General features: G+C 40.5%; 1 protein-coding gene across 6 annotated transcripts in view; it reads left to right on the plus strand.

The window, feature by feature from the left end:
* Positions 1-15,824, plus strand: part of SRGAP2 (SLIT-ROBO Rho GTPase activating protein 2) — a 269,932-nt gene that overhangs the window by 135,254 nt on the left and 118,854 nt on the right. For all 6 annotated transcript variants that reach the window (XM_017525240.2, XM_017525241.2, XM_017525244.2 and 3 more), the window contains exon 4: positions 3,854-4,016. In XM_017525240.2, the coding sequence (XP_017380729.1) occupies positions 3,854-4,016 (163 nt within the window). The remainder of the gene's footprint in view (positions 1-3,853; positions 4,017-15,824) is intronic.

The raw sequence follows: 15,824 nt of genomic DNA on the forward strand, positions 1-15,824 counted from the left end.
TATCCTTTCTTCTGCTTGGTCAATTCAGCTATTGAAACTTGTGTATGCTTCGCAAAGTTCTCGTCTTGTGTTTTCCAGCTCCATCAATTCATTTATATTCTTCTCTAAGCTGTTTATTCTCATTAGCATTTTGTCAAACCTTTTTTCAAGGTTCTTAGTTCTTTGCATTGGGTTAGAACATGTTCTTTTCTCTCTTCTGAAGCCTGTTTCTGTCAACTCATCGGACCCATTCTCTATCCAGCCTGTTCCCTTGCTGGTGAAGAGTTGTGATCCCTTGGAGGAGGAGAGGTGTTCTGGTTTTGGGTGTTTTCATCCTTTTTGCACTGGTTTCTTCCCATCTTTATGGATTTATCTACCTGTGGTCTTTGTAGTCGGTGATTTTCGGATGGGTTCTCTGAGTGGACCTCCTTTTTGTTGATGATAAAGTTATTTCTTTTTGTTTTTTAGTTTTCTTTCTAACAGTTAGGCCCCTCTGCTGTAGGACTGCTGGAGGTCCACTCCACACCCTGCTTGCCTGGGGATCACCTGTGGTGGCTGCAGAACAGTAAGGGTTGCTGCCAATTTTTTCTTCTGTTATCTTCGTCCCAGAAGGATACCTGCCAGATAATCAGCCTGAGCTCTCCTTTATGAGGTGTCTCTTTGAATACATGGGGGTCAGGGAGCTTTTTGAGGAGACAGTCTGTCCCTTATCAGAGCTCAAATACTGAGCTGTGAGCTCCGTTGTTCCATTCAGAGTTGTTGGGCAGGTACGTTTAAGTCTGCTGCAGTGGAACTTATAACTGCCTTTTTTCCCAGTTGCTCTGTCCTGGGATGGTGGCACTTTATAAGTTCCTGACATGCTGCTGCCTTTTTTCAGAGATGCCCTGCCCTGCAAGGAGGTTGCCTAGTCACAGTCTGCCAGCAGAGGCGTTGCTGAGCTGCTGTGGGCTCTGCCCAGCTGCTTTGTGAACTTCCTTGCAGTTTTTTTAATAGAGGTATAGTTAGAACTGCCTTGGTAATGGTGCACTGCCTCGGTAATGGCAGACTGCCTTGGTAATGGCGCACTGCCTTGATAATGGCAGACTGCCTCCGTAATGGCAGATGCCCTTCCCTCCACAAAGCTGGACTATCCCGGGTCCAGCTGCGTTTGCTGTGAAACTCTCAATCCAGAGCGTTTCAGATTGCTGGTCTTTGTGGGCGAGGGACCCTCCTAGCCAGATCACCTGGTTCCCTATTTCAGACTCCTTTTTTCCACTTGAATGGGTGGCTCTGCCTCCCAGGCATTCCAGGCGCCAGTTGAAACAGCCACCCGGGTTTGTGTGAGTTTTTGTGTGGAGACCCACTGCACTGGCTGAACTAGCCATGGTGGAAACTCATGGTGCTTTTCTGCCCGGGAATCTGGTCTGTGGGCAGTAAAAACACTTTTGGAAATGCAGTGGTCACTGACCCTCTGTGTTGTTCTTGCTAGGAACTGCAGTCCAGAGCTGCTCCTATTTGGCCATCTTGGATCCCTCAGCACTCTTCAGAGTTAATGATTTTGGCTACAAAAGAGTGATGTCTGGGGTGGGGGGTTGGGACCTGGGTACAGGTTTAGAACAGTTTCGGTTTGTACTCTATTATTAATTGGTTTGAAGTAACTTCTTGGTTTGGGTTAGACACATATTTGATTTGTCTGATGTGTTCTGAAGCCCAAGTAGGTGTGGCTTGATTATTTGTTAATAATTATTACTACAGAATTGGAAAACCCTTTCTAAGTTGAACTTCATGCTTTACAAATCACAAGTACCTGGCAGCCTTTAGTGTTGAAAGGAGGCAGTACTGACTTAAGAACCAAGCCATTCTCAACTCACTTTGTTTGTAGTAGGAGTCTGACTAGAGGGAGGAAGAGAGGAAAGGGGAAAAAATAGATCATTATTATTTGCAGTGAATGAGAGTACTTACTTTGCAGTTAAAGGCTTGGTTTGGATTCCTGAATTGCTACTTTTTAGCTATATGACCTTGAGCAAACTGTTTAAAAATTTTTAATCTACTTTTCCTCATCTGCCAAATGTGGTTAATAACACCCACGTCATCAGAAACTTGTTGGGTTTAAGTCAAACAACATGTATAAAGGGCCCATACATGTGTACAGTATCTCTTGATAAATAGTACTGCAAATTATTCCTACTTTTGTTTCTCTCCTTAAATAAATCTAACCTCCAAATTTAGAACTTTCTGTTGCTTAAGTTAAGGCTAAGTTGGTAGTCAATAATTTGGATCACAATGTTTTCATTAGAAATGAGCATCTAGAGCTGGGCGCAGTGGCTGATGCCTGTAATCCCAACACTTTGGGAGGCCAGGGCAGGTGGGTCACTTGAGGTCGGGAGTTCAAGATCAGTCTGGCCAACATGGTGAAAATGCATCTCTCCTAAAAATATAAAAATTAGCTGGGTGCGGTGGTGGGCACCTGTAATCTCAGCTACTAGGGATGCTGAGGCAGGAGAATCTCTTGAACCCTGGAGACAGAGGTTGCAGTGAGCCGAGATCGTGCCACTGCACTCCAGCCTGCATGACAGAGGGAAGCTGTGTGAAAGAAAGAGCAAAAGAATGAAACAAAGGAAAGAAGGAAGGAAGGAAATGAGTATCTCAGTTTAGCACTTTATTGCTTCACTCATGCTGAAGGACAGACAGAGAGAAGAGAAGGAAGGAAGGAAGGAAGGAAGGAAGGAAGGAAGGAAGGAAGGAAGGAAGGAAATAAATGAGTATCTCAGTTTAGCATTTTACTGCTGCACTCAAGTTGTAGACATTTTAGGAACACACATGTTGACGTATGGTTTGTGTTCTTGATTGTAATGGGACATGAGATCATGGCTTGATAAATGAAATCAAAACTTCCTTAGATGTGTTCTGTGAAACTCAAGCATTTTCAGTAACTTTTTAAGGGCACATGTCTCCAAAGTTGCCTTTATTGAATTCTACAATTTATAAATTTGTAGAGATTTAAGTCTGTAGTGCTCTAGTGATTTTTGTCTCTAGACAAGAATCTCTATATTTGGTTTCTAATCCTAGAGACAAATCAAATGACTTAGTGGCTACAGTGATGGACTTCAGAGTCAGCTTAGGCCTGGTCTAACCAGAGAATGCAGAACTGTTGTTCTAGTCCCTGACACCCTCTTACTTGCTGTATTAGTCTGTCTTACTGTAGACAAGCGACAACCTCTCTGAGTTTAGTTTTCTAATCAGTAGAAGGGGGATAATGGTAGTTCTTTTCTTACAATGAAATGATAGAGCTTAGATGAGATAATAACTATAAAGCATTCACCAAGTTCTTAGAGCATAGCAGGTACCTAACAGATAATCCCATTTCTCTTTCTACATCCCCTCTTCCCTCCCTCTCCTTCTTGTCCTTATTTTCTCCTTTTTTCTCCACTGAGTTTTTTAAAAGGCAGAAACTAGTCTGGGTGCAGTGGCTCACACCTGTAATACCAGCACTTTGGAAGACCAAGGCAGGGTGAATCACGAGGTCAGGAGTTTAAGACCAGCCTGGCCAAGATGGGGAAACCCCGTCTCTACTGAAAATACAAAATTAGCCAGGAGTGGTGGCAGGTGCCTGAAATCGTAGCTACATGGGAGGCTGAGGCAGGAAATTATTGGCTTGAAAACCCAGGAGGTGGAGGTTGCAGTGAGCCGAGATTATGCCACTGCACTCCAGCCTGGGTGACAGAGCAAGACACCATGTCAAAAAAAAAAAAAAAAGGAGAAAACTAGACAGGTCAGCCTTTATTTCTGATGATTTGGCTTTGATTGCTGTGACTTGAGGACATGGACTATAGTTGTAGATGTTGCCCTGAGTGCATATGAACAATGACTTTTTTTCCTTGATGTTTCTCTACAGGAAGGATCAGAATGTTCTCTCTCCAGTCAACTGCTGGAATCTCCTCTTAAACCAGGTGAAGCGGGAAAGCAGGGACCATACCACCCTGAGTGACATCTACCTGAATAATATTATTCCTCGATTTGTCCAAGTCAGCGAGGACTCAGGAAGACTCTTTAAAAAGGTAAAGAGATATTCCTAGTCACAGAGGTTCTTGGGTGGAGCAATGATACAATTTTTAAAATTCTATTAGGTATCATGTTAATTACCCAGGTGACAAAATTATCTGTACACCAAACCCCTGTGACATGCAGTTTACCTATGTGAGAAACTTGCAGATATACCCCTTGAACCTAAAATAAAATTTGTAAAGAAAAAATAAAAGAATATCTTACTGGCCCACTTCATTGGCTTTCCACTAGTCATTCCGTACCACATACTTGTGGAGAAAAAATATTTGAATTGGCATTCTTTTCTTTCTTTCTGAGCTGAATTAATAGTAGCCTTGGGAATGGAATCATTCGCAAGGTACAAACTCAGGACTGGCACCGTAATTCATAATCTGCATCTGTTAACAAAAGCTGTGTTTTGGGAAGTTTTCTTAAAGTGATTTGTGAAGCTGTTGAGCTTAAGGGGCCTACAGTGTCATTTTATGTTTTCCTATTCTAGTTCATGTAGCAAATTTATATACGTTTATGTTTTTGGTTTAGTTTTCTTTCCAAGGTCTCATCTTGGCCAAGGTAGACAAAAAAGTTTGATATGATATGTCTTTGTCTTTGAGCCTCTGAATGCTTTCCGAAACTCAATTGTTATCATACTTCCTTGGGTATAGGTTGAACAGTTTGACTAAGGAAAACTCAAAATAATCATGAAAATCTAAAGGAGCCAATTCACCTTACATGTCAGTGGTGGAACTAGCATTTTGGAAACCCAGGAAGCTGTTTTCTAAGCTGTCTCAGCTTGAGCTCACAGTGAAATCATTTATTCACGAGGTTTAGTTACAAACAGCAGTGAAGGCCCCAACCATTTTATGTGATATGCCATGTCTACCATTCAAGTGTTGACATTCCTGGAAGACTTTCCAGAAAGCAAATAATCTTCCTATAAGTTACTGGTAGAAAGAGATTATAGAGGACTATTTAGAATTCATCAATTTCTAGGTGACAAAATCCATTATTAACATTTGAAAATGTGAGAGAAAGGACTCTGATAAATAGGATTGTTATCTATATAGTCAAAGCTCTTGATCCTTTTCCAATTCTCAGTTAGGAAGTTTTTCAGATTTCACTAGATCTGGAATTAATACCCGATTTTTTTCTGTAATTAACAGCCTGATCAAATAACAGAGCTGGAATCTTCAATCTACCTAATTACATCTGTGAAGATGTTTTTCCTACATCTTAGAGACAGAATACTGAGAAAAATCACCTGGCAAAGAAAAGAAGGCAGAGAAAGATAACTCCTCCCAGAGCTCACTGGCTATTTTTAGTAGCCTGGCTGTGCTGTGGTTGGGGCCACACCGCATTTCAGGGTGAGGGTACTTCTCACCATCTCCTCCATGGTTTCCAGCATCAGCTTCAGCTTGCTTGTTATTAATTTGAATTATTCTGCAATACTTGGTGATGCGTGTGTGTGACTAAAATTAAAACCTATTTAGATGAAATTTTGACAGCTAGTCTTTATGACCTTGACAGCCACTTAGACTATCTCAAGAAGGAAAGGGCTTGACTGATCGCTTCCTTCTCTGTTTTCTTTGTTCATCTGAGAAAAAAACTTTTATAAGATCTGTTCACCTTGTTAGACTTCACCTAGTCTCTCAGCTCCCTTTTCTCCCAACCTTAGAAGGTTAGAGAAAAACCAAGCTGAGAGAATTTAGTAGCTTCTCCAGATCTCAGAGGTGCTTATATTGAAGGCAGCCAGATATCAAAGCCATGAGTGTTCCTGACTCTTCAAGTGCCATACGCATATTTTACCAAAGACCTAAGTGCATGGCATGTACACAAGGTGTGGGACATATGACCTCTAGAAAAAAAATTCATCTGTGAATGATGTTCCTCGCCATGGGCTCAGGGTTGACCTCCTTAAGCTGTGTATTACTATGCTAGATTGTGAGGAAAAACTTCTTATTTCTCACAGGACTGTTTATGTATTATGTCTTACTGAAGAAAAGTATACCTATCATAATTTAATAGCTATGTGCATTTTTACAAACTGAATTCACACCTGTGTAACTAGCACCCAGAGCAAGAAACAGAACATTTCTGTACCCTAGAAGCCCCCTCCTATTCCCTTCTAGTCATCTCCCCACCCTAAATCCCCAAGGATAATGACTTTCCTGACTTTTAACAGCAGAGATTAGCTTTGCTTGGTTTCAAACCTTATATAAATAGAATTGCACAGTATGTAGTCTTTTGTGTCTGGTTTCTTTCACTCAATATTCTGTTTGTGAGATTTATTCATACTGTTGTATATAGTTGCAGCATCATAGGACTTTCTCTTGATCTTTGTAACTTTGGATTGATTAAATTGTAGTTGATCAGAGACATGCATGGGGTTGTTGAATGGCAATGATTACTATCCCACGGGGTGAATAATCTCTTTTCTCCCTCCCTTGCGGGTTCCCATGTAGGCAGAGAACTCTAAGGTAGAAGCTGGTTGGCACATCATAAAAATAGATTCAGCCAAGCATAGCGGCTCATGCCTGTAATCCCAACAACTCAGGAGGTCAAGGTGGGAAAATGGCTTGAAACCAGAAGTTCAAGAACAACCTGGGCAACATAACAAGACGTTGCCTCTAAAAAAATTTTAAAAGTTAGCTGGGCATGGTGGCCTGTGCTGGTAGCCACAGCTACTTGGAAGGCTGAGGTGGTAGTATTGCATCAGTCCAGGAGTTTGAGGATGCAGTGAGCTGTGATCATGCCACTGCACTCCAGCCTGGGCAACAGAGTGAGACCCTGACACACACACACACACACACACACACACACACACACAAGATTCCTTCTGTTTTGGCTGGATAAAGAGCCTCTCTGCTTTCTAGTAATAGGCAAAGAAACATTCTTCACATCCCACCCCTGTTTTGTTTAGAGTGTGTTGAACATGAAGAATTCGAATCCTACTGGTTAAGATATAGTATCAGATAAGAGACCTAAGGAATGTCCTTGGCCATTCTGTAGTTTCATGAATCTTTCCTGGGACTCGCTTTGTGCGGTCAGAGGAAAGGTCTTTTCCAAGTGATCCTTTCTTTTGGACCTAGTTCTGCTGTTAATGACTTGGACAATGACTTCATTCTATGCCTCAGTTCCTTAAACTTTAAAAAAAAGAGTGTGGTCTATACGCTCTCCATGGTGCCTTCCAAATCAGGATACCACAGTTCTGTGATGAGAAGGGGATCCTACACTGGGGATTTCCTTCTGGTTGTGAGGTTACCCTTGTTAAATTGTGATAGGTAAACTGTAATCCCAGAGATAAGGACAAACAAAAGTGGATATGGGTGTGGTAGCTTAAGCAAATGAAGACCGCATGTCTCGAGGAATGAAGCGTTCTTTCAGATGCTGATATCTACACTGTCAGCAAACAAGAAATACCAAATTGGGATTCAAATACATAAAATGGATACATTTTACTAGTAAATTTGGCTCCTGTGGCGAAAGAAACCATTTCTCTGGGGACATAGGGTTAGAAAAGGCACCTTAATTTTTGGTATGGCTGTAGACTCCTGTGCTTTATGTGATTTTGAGTCTGTTTGTCTCTAGCAAAAGTCAACATTTTTAAAAATCTTTTTTTAATCTATAAAACTTAAGTAATTCACTGCAAAAGTTATGATAATAGAAGTCATTATATTTTGAACCCCTATGTGCCAGGTATTGTGTTAAGCACTTTCTTTATATGTGTTTTCTCCATTAATCCTTACAATAATTTTATAAGGTAGTTACTATTGTTATCATCATTATTTTATGAAGGAAGAAACTATGGCTTAGAGAGATTAAGCAGGCCAGGCACAGTGGCTCAAGCCTGTAATCCCAGCTCTTTGGGAGGTTGAGGCAGGAGTATCACTTGAAGCCAGGAGTTCAGACCAGCCTGGGCAGCATAGCAAGACTCCATCTCTACCCTCTCCATCCCAAAAAAAATTAGCCAGGCATGATGGTACACACCTGTAGGCCTACCTACCCAGGAGGCTGAGGCAGGAAGGATTGCTTGAGCCCAGGAGTTTGAAGCTACAGTGATCTATAATCATGCCACTGTACTTTAGCCTAAGTAACAGACCAAGACCCTGTCTCTTAAAAAAAAAAGAGAGGGCTAGGCATGGTGGCTCACACCTGTAATCCCAGCACTTTGGGAGGCCGAGCTGGGCAGATCACCTGAGATCAGGAGTTCAAGACCAGCCTGGCCAACATGGTGAAATCCCTTCTCTACAAAAATACAAACATTAGCCGTGCAAGAGGGCGGGTGCCTGTAATTCCAGCTACCTGAGAGGCGGTGGTGGGAGAATCGCTTAAACCAGTGAGGCGGAGGTTGCAGTGAGCAGAGATTACGACGTTGCATTCCAGCCTGGGTGACAGAGTGAATCTTTGTCTCAAAAGTGAGAGAGAAGAGAGAGAGAGAGAGAGAGAGAGATTAAGAAAAATTAACTCCAGTCACCTGGCTGTAGAAGCCAATGTTTTCATCTACACACTGTATTAGGATTCTCTGAGTATGTTGTATAGAGATCAGAAGATCCTGGACTTTCTCTTTTCCATTGAATTCAGGTATTTCACTTAGTTATAGAATTAGCCTAATTTTTTTTTTTTTTTTTGCATATACTGAATCTCTTGTAAGTAATGGTATTAAAGAATAAAGATAATGTCATTAACAGATAAACCATGTCTAATATAGTTCATTAGGTAATGATTAGCCTATTTTTTTTTTTTTTTTTGCACATAAACCTTCAAAGAGTGTGGAGATGTTGAACATCAACATTGGATTGTTTTTCCTGCCTGGGTTCGGGGCAAGCAGCTGGAAGTTGGGAATGAAATAGGGCAGCATGTTTACACTCCCCAGGGGCAGAATATCTCTGCCCTCTGTAGAGGGAAACAAGGACTCATTAAATGTGAGAACTAGCCAAAAATCTGGCTCACAGCTAATTTAGCTAATTTGGGGATGTCAGGGTGGCTGTACAATTGGCCCCTCTATGCTATCGAATCCTCTTAAGGGATGCTTTTTGCTAGCCCTCTGTTTTGTGGTAATTCTGCTGGGACATATTTTACATTTTGCATGAAGCCATGTTGGAGATTCCTTTAGCTAAATATAGCATCTGGAGAATGTAGCCTCCTGTCCACAGCTTAGAAACAGACTGACTTTGTCTAGGACTCCAGGGAAAATTGAGCCTGTTTGGTGCTCCTGACATCTCCTTTCATGTAATGAAAGCTCAGTCTGTATATCCTCTGTTGGAACCAAGGTTTGGGCAAATATTATTGCTGCCACCTTCATTTGTTTAATGCGGTGGCTTCAAAAACCATGGCCAAAACCTGCCAAGTTTGACTCCCAACTCTCTGTGGTCTCTGTGAGAGGCATGTTCTAAGGAAGCCCACCAAAAACAGAAATAATTTTTCCGCTTTTCTCAGTTTAAACTGAAATAAACTTGGGTGTGCTTTTTTCTGTAGGAGAGAGGATAATCCTGTTTTCTCTTTTTACTTAGCTGGGACACACTAAAAGTACCCCTGACTTTGCTTTCTCAAATCCCTGTTTCTAGCTCTTCACAGCTGCTCACACTTAATCTTGGAAGCTGGTCAGTTCAGACAGTGCTAAGGCTCAGTTGCATCCTTGTTTTTATAGCACTCCAGTGAACTGTACTCCTTTTTTGCCATTAGGACTCTTAAGTTACTATGGCAAAAACTTAGGTTAAATTGAAAAAGCCAAGTCAGATTCCCTGTAGACCGGTAGCTTTCAACTTTGCCTGGGCATGAAAGTTTCTCGGGGAGTTTTAAAAAAATCTTTGTGACCTTGAATAAACAAAGGTTTCTTAGGATATAAAAAGTATGAACTATAAAATTTTAAAAAGGATAAATCAGACTTCATCAAGCCTTGGACTTTTGTTCTTGGAAAGACTTTATTTAGAAAATGAAAGACAAGATGCAGACCATGAGAAAATATTTGTAATATATATCTGACAAGAAATTATGTCAGAATATAGAATAAAGAACTCTGAGAACTCAGTATGTAGGAAGAAAGTTGCCCAGGTGCCAAGGCAAGAGACTGTGAAGGCACAATCTGTCCCAGTATAATAGATAACAGATTACTTAGTTTTAACAATGATACCAAATATATTTAGAAACAATCATATACTGAATTATATAATCAATCTTATTAAATCATTATTTTTTATTATTAATCTTTAGTATTATAGCATAAAAACATTTTAGCCTTGTAGTATAGAAACAACCAGGTGAAATAGAATTAGAAACTGAAGGGACATTGTGAGAAGTGATCGGGAGATGAGAGTGAGAGCCTTGCGGTAGCGCCAGTGCCTGGGAAGGTGCCCCATTACCTAGCAGGCAGGTCTTGCGGTAGCACCAGTGCCTGGGAAGGCACCCGCTACTTAGCAGGCCATGAAGGCGAGTTTCCCTTTCACTGGGGAAGTTCAGAGAACACTGCTCTGCCCGGCTCTTGAGGAAGGCCTGACATTAGCCAGGCCTGCCTGCAGACATCCAGGGGCTTAAATGCCTCTCCGTGGTGCTGTGCTCCGATGGTCACCATCCTTGTCCACTTTCATGTTCCACTTTCCCACCTGGCTCTCCTTTTAAGTTCTTAGAAGTTGTGAGAAGCAACAGTAGGGAAATCCTAAAAGCCTTTGATCTTTCTGATAAATGTGTAGAAAAATGCTAACATCTGTGCCTCTCTCCCTTGCAGCGGCTACCTGAAAGGGAAGGGCCCCCTGTACTATAATAAGACAAACTACCCAAATTTTAAAAAATGGAAAAAAATTAATAAACATTTCACTAATAAAAATACATACATGGCCAATCAGCACATGAAAATATGCTCAATATCATCAATCATCTTGGAAGTGCAAGTTAATACTGTAAGATGATATACACTATAGCCTCACTAGGATGGTTAAAATCGAAGCAGCTGGCAATACCAAGTGTTAAGGAAGTCGGCCAGAACCCTCATATATTGCTGGTGAGAGTGTGAAAATGATACAACCACTTTGGAAAATAGTTTGGCAATTTCTTATGAGGTTACATATGTGCTTGTCTTATGACCTGGTAATTCCAGGTATTTATAGGCATTTACCCAAGAGAAATAAAAGCATATGTCTAAACAAAGACTCGCACCTGAATATTCATAAAGCTTTTGTGATGGGCTGAGTAATGCGCCCCTCAAAAAAAAAAAAGAGGTCCATATTCTAACCTCTGGAACCTGTGAATGTTACCTAATGCATGTAATAATGTAATAGTTTGCAAGTATGACTAATTTCTGGATCTTGTGATGGGGATATCATGCTTGATTAGCCAGGTGGGCCCTAAATGCAATCACAAATGTCCTCGTAAGAAGGAGATTACAGATAAAAGAGAGGAAGGTCATGTGATAGAAGCAAAGGGAAGCAGAGTCATAGAGAGAGGATGCTATGCCGCTGGCTTTGAATACAGAGGAAGTGGCTGTGAGCCAATGAATACAGCTCTAGATGCTGTAAAAGGCAAGGAAACGGATTCTTTCTGAGAGCCTCCGGAGCAGAAGCAGCCCTGCTGACACATTGGTTTCAGCCCAGTGAAATTGGTTTTGGAGTTCTGACCTCCAGAACTCTAAGAGAACAAATGTATGTTGTTTAAAGCCACCACGTTTGCAGTAATTGGTTACAGCTTCCATAGGTACTTTATTCATAGTAGCCCAAACTGGAAACAACCCAAATGTCCATCAACAGATGAATGGAAAAACATATTGTGGTGTATCCATATATTAATACTACTCAGCAATAAGAAGAAGGGAAATGCTGATACAGTGTAAATAAACTCAAAAAACACTATGTTGATAAAAAGAAGCCAAGCACAATGAGTACATTCTGTATGATTCCATTTCTATAAAATTTTAGAAAAGACAAATCTGAACTATATGATAGAGAATAGGTCATTGATTGCCTTGCAGCCAGGGTGGGGATGAAGGATTGACTGCTAAGGGACACAAGGGAATTTGTGGGGTTTTTATAGCCTACATTATATAACATTTTAAATGATGTTTTATAACATTTTTATAATGTTATATCATCTTGATCATGGTGGCACATTAGACAAGATTTATCATATTGAACACTGAAAATATGGTGTACATTTTATTTTATGTAAATGATGCCTCAATAAAGTTGATCCGATTTAAAAATACCCATGCCAAGGCCCTACCCCAGGACAATTGAGTCAGCGTTTCTGGAATAGAGCCTGGGTGATTGTTGCCTACAGCCAGGGCTGAGAATCACTGCTGCACTGTTTTCCATCTTGGGGAAACTGCAGAGCACAGAGAATATCTGAAGCCCTAAGATCCTGTCTATCTGTATGTGAGCCATGTTTGCCTCTGCAACAGACAGTGTTAAAGCATCTAGGCTAGTTTCTCTAGGCAACCCATTGTGGTTTCTTACTTTATTCTTGGAGGGTGAGGAAGGGTGAAGTTAACTTCAGATAAATAAATCTGGTGACAAAGGGTGAATTTGGCTTCCTTCACACTGTAGGAAGTGGAGATTTCAAGAAGAGTGCTGAGGAAGGAATGTAAGAGGCTCAGTTAATACTTTTCTCCAAGGACCTCAGATGTTAAACATGTCCTTTTGCCATTAGTAATCACAAGAGCATTGCCACAACAGTCAGATTTCTTTTCACAGTAAGGAAATGAGTGTGGTAGTTAAAAAGGATAAAGGAGATTTAAAACTAAAAGCAGTGCATATTACCTATCTGGTATCCCTTTGGACTGGGATAGGATTTCCTATGGTGTGTTTTGAGTTTGGCATGTGTGAGGAGAGAGGATAATGATAATTGAGAAGGCATGTTGGGTGGCATGATGGTCATAAATAAGAAGAGGAGAAGAAATGACCCACAAGGCTGGTATAGTTGAATGTCCCTGGTAGGTGCTGTTGATTGAGAACGGAGGAAAAGTGTGGTTTTCCAAAGGCTGTGTCCCTGTGCTCTGCCCCTTTAAGAAAGGGTTTAACTTTTGGGAGAAGGAGTAGATGGAGTGATTTAACCCTCCCTCCCTTCCCCATCCACCATATCCCTCCTACTTCTCTGAACTCAGTATCTGTTATTGGACTGAATTTCCTCCACATTATGGCATGGTCACTAACAGTGTTGTACAGTGCTTTACAGACAGCTGTTCCAGTTGCCCAATTTATCTTGTTGGTAGCAAAAGTCTGTTCTAATTAATTGAGCTTTATTTTCTCATATCTGATGAAAAGATCCTCTTTGGAGAAAAGAATAGGATGTGAAGCTGAGCTTATTTGAGTAGGGGATGGAAGGCTGCCAGCTACTTCAAAGGTATCTCTGCTGATAAGGGGCGTCAGGTTTGCTGCCAAAGCCAACACTGAGGGGAGCTTTGCAGCTAGTGCTGTTGGGGGTGTTTTAGCTTTGGTTTCTGTGACACTGGGTCAGCAGCATCTGTGTGCTCTCCCTTGAGGCTGTTCTCTGGGTGGTCCAGGCTTTTTTTGGGACTTAGGAAGATGTAGCTGAAAGGGAATGTGTGCATCAAAGATGTCTGTAGTCTTTCGCTTAGGTTAGTTTGCGTGTTTGCCTTTTTGGTGTTTTAGTTCTTAGGTATCTGCTTTTCTAAAAGAGCTCAAGGTGCTATATTTAGAACATTCAAAGGTATAATAGTACTTTGATTTGTATAAATCAAAGGATTATTAAGGGAATCTGAAGAGGAATGGAATATGGGAAATGGAATATGGGAAAGAGAGATGCAATAGACAGAAAATAAAAGTGTCCATTTGCAACCTTGTATTTGAATACTATCCTAAATTAGGAGACTATACTAATTTAATAAGTATTTTAGTGAATGCTATATACATAGCATCATGCTGCTAGGTGCTTAGAAGAGCTTGAAAATCAAATTGAGGAGTAAGATTTACCTCCCAAGGAAGCTTGGGGTTTTTGGTTTATTTAGATCTCTCAAAACTTTCTGTGGGATATGATGACAAAATAATAATAGTAACCTTTCCTAAAATTTACACTATGAATACCATCCACTGTAGTAGGCCCTAGATGTGTATTTTCTCTGAACCTTTCATCTATTTGACAAAGTTTTTTCCCTAAACTATTTGTGAAAGTATAAAATACTTAGAGAAAGTGAACATATTATAAAGTGTACAGCTCAATGAATTTTTACAAACTGAACAGAACTATGTAATCAGCACACAGATGAAGAAACAATGTTACTAGTATCCCATCAACCCTTCTTCCCACTTCACATCGTTACTCTCTGAAGAGTAGTCACTATCCTGACTTCTAACACAATGTAAATATTTTCCCATTTAAAAATTTGTTTATATAAATGGAATCATAATTTTTTCAACAATTTAAATATGTCACTCTTTTGTCTTCTGGCCTCCATTATTTCTGATGAGAAATCAGCTATGGTTCTTAGCTTCTTATTATTGCTTACTTGTATGTAATATATCATCTTTTTGTTTGTTTGTTTTAAAGAGATGGAGTTTCTGTTGCCCGGGCTAGAGTCCCATGTCATGATACAGCTCACTGTAGACTTGAACATATGTGATCAAGCAGTCCTTCCACCTTGGCCTCCCAAAGTGTTGGGATTACAGGCGTGAGCCACCATGCCCGCCTTTCTTCATTTGGCTCCTTGTATTGTTTCTTTTTTATCTTTGGTTTTTAGTAGTTTGACTATCATAAAAGTGTAAGCATGGTTTTCATTGTATTCATTTGGCTTGGATAAATATAATACTCAGACAATCCCTGATCTGTAGGATATACAATTTGTAGAAATTGTAGGAAAGATATCAAATTTTTCCTCAATTTGAGAAAAATTTTTGGCAAACATTTTGTTCTGTCCCATCTTTCCTTCCTATTTTGCTTTGATATCAACTGCATGTATGTTAGAAAACTGCTTGATTCACTCCCACAGCTTGTTGATGTTCTGTCCATTTTTTCAAACTTTTGTTGTCTGTATGCTTTAGTTTAGATGATTTCTAAAGTTTACTAATTTGGCTGGGCATGATGGCTGACACCTGTAATCCTAGCAATTTGGGAGGCCAAGGCAGGCAGATCACTTGAGGTCAGGAGTTTGAGACCAGCCTGGCTAACATGGTGAAACCCCATCTCTACTAAAAATACAAAAATTAGCTGGGCTTGGTATTGCGAACCTTAATCGCCAGCTACTCAGGAGGCTGAGGCAGGAGAATTGCTTGAACCTGGAAGGTGGAGGTTGCAGTGAGCTGAGATCGTGCCATTGCTCTCCAGCCTGGGCGACACAGCGAGACTCCATCTGAAAAAAAAAATTACCAATTATTTCTTTTGTTCATCTAAGATACTATAAATGCCATCCAATGAATTTTTTTTATTTCAGATAATTGGGTTTGTTTTGGTTTTGGTTTTGGCTTTCTGAGATGGAGACTTGCTTTGTCACATAGGCTGGAGTGCAGTGGTATGATCATAGCTCACTGTACCCTCAAACTCCTGGGCTCAAGTGAACCTCCCACCTCAGTTTCTCATGTATCTGAGACTATAGGTGTGTATCATCATGCTTGGCCACTTCTTTTAGAGATGGGGTCTCACTGTGTTGTCTAGGCTAGACTCGAACTCTGGGGCTCAAGTGATCCTCTCCCCTCAGCCTCTCAATTATTATCTGTATATTCTTAAAACATGTTGTCAATTACTTAAAAATTCTTGTCCACTGTTTTTAACATTGACATTATCTGTGGGTCTGTTTATTGATTTTCCTGTGACTGTGAGTCACATTTATTTTTTGTACATGCCTACTAATCTTTTATTGCATATTGGACATCATAGATAATATAACA

This window comes from Cebus imitator, unplaced genomic scaffold (assembly GCF_001604975.1).
Source record: "Cebus imitator isolate Cc_AM_T3 unplaced genomic scaffold, Cebus_imitator-1.0 Scaffold38, whole genome shotgun sequence".
NCBI classification, from domain to species: domain Eukaryota; kingdom Metazoa; phylum Chordata; class Mammalia; order Primates; family Cebidae; genus Cebus; species Cebus imitator.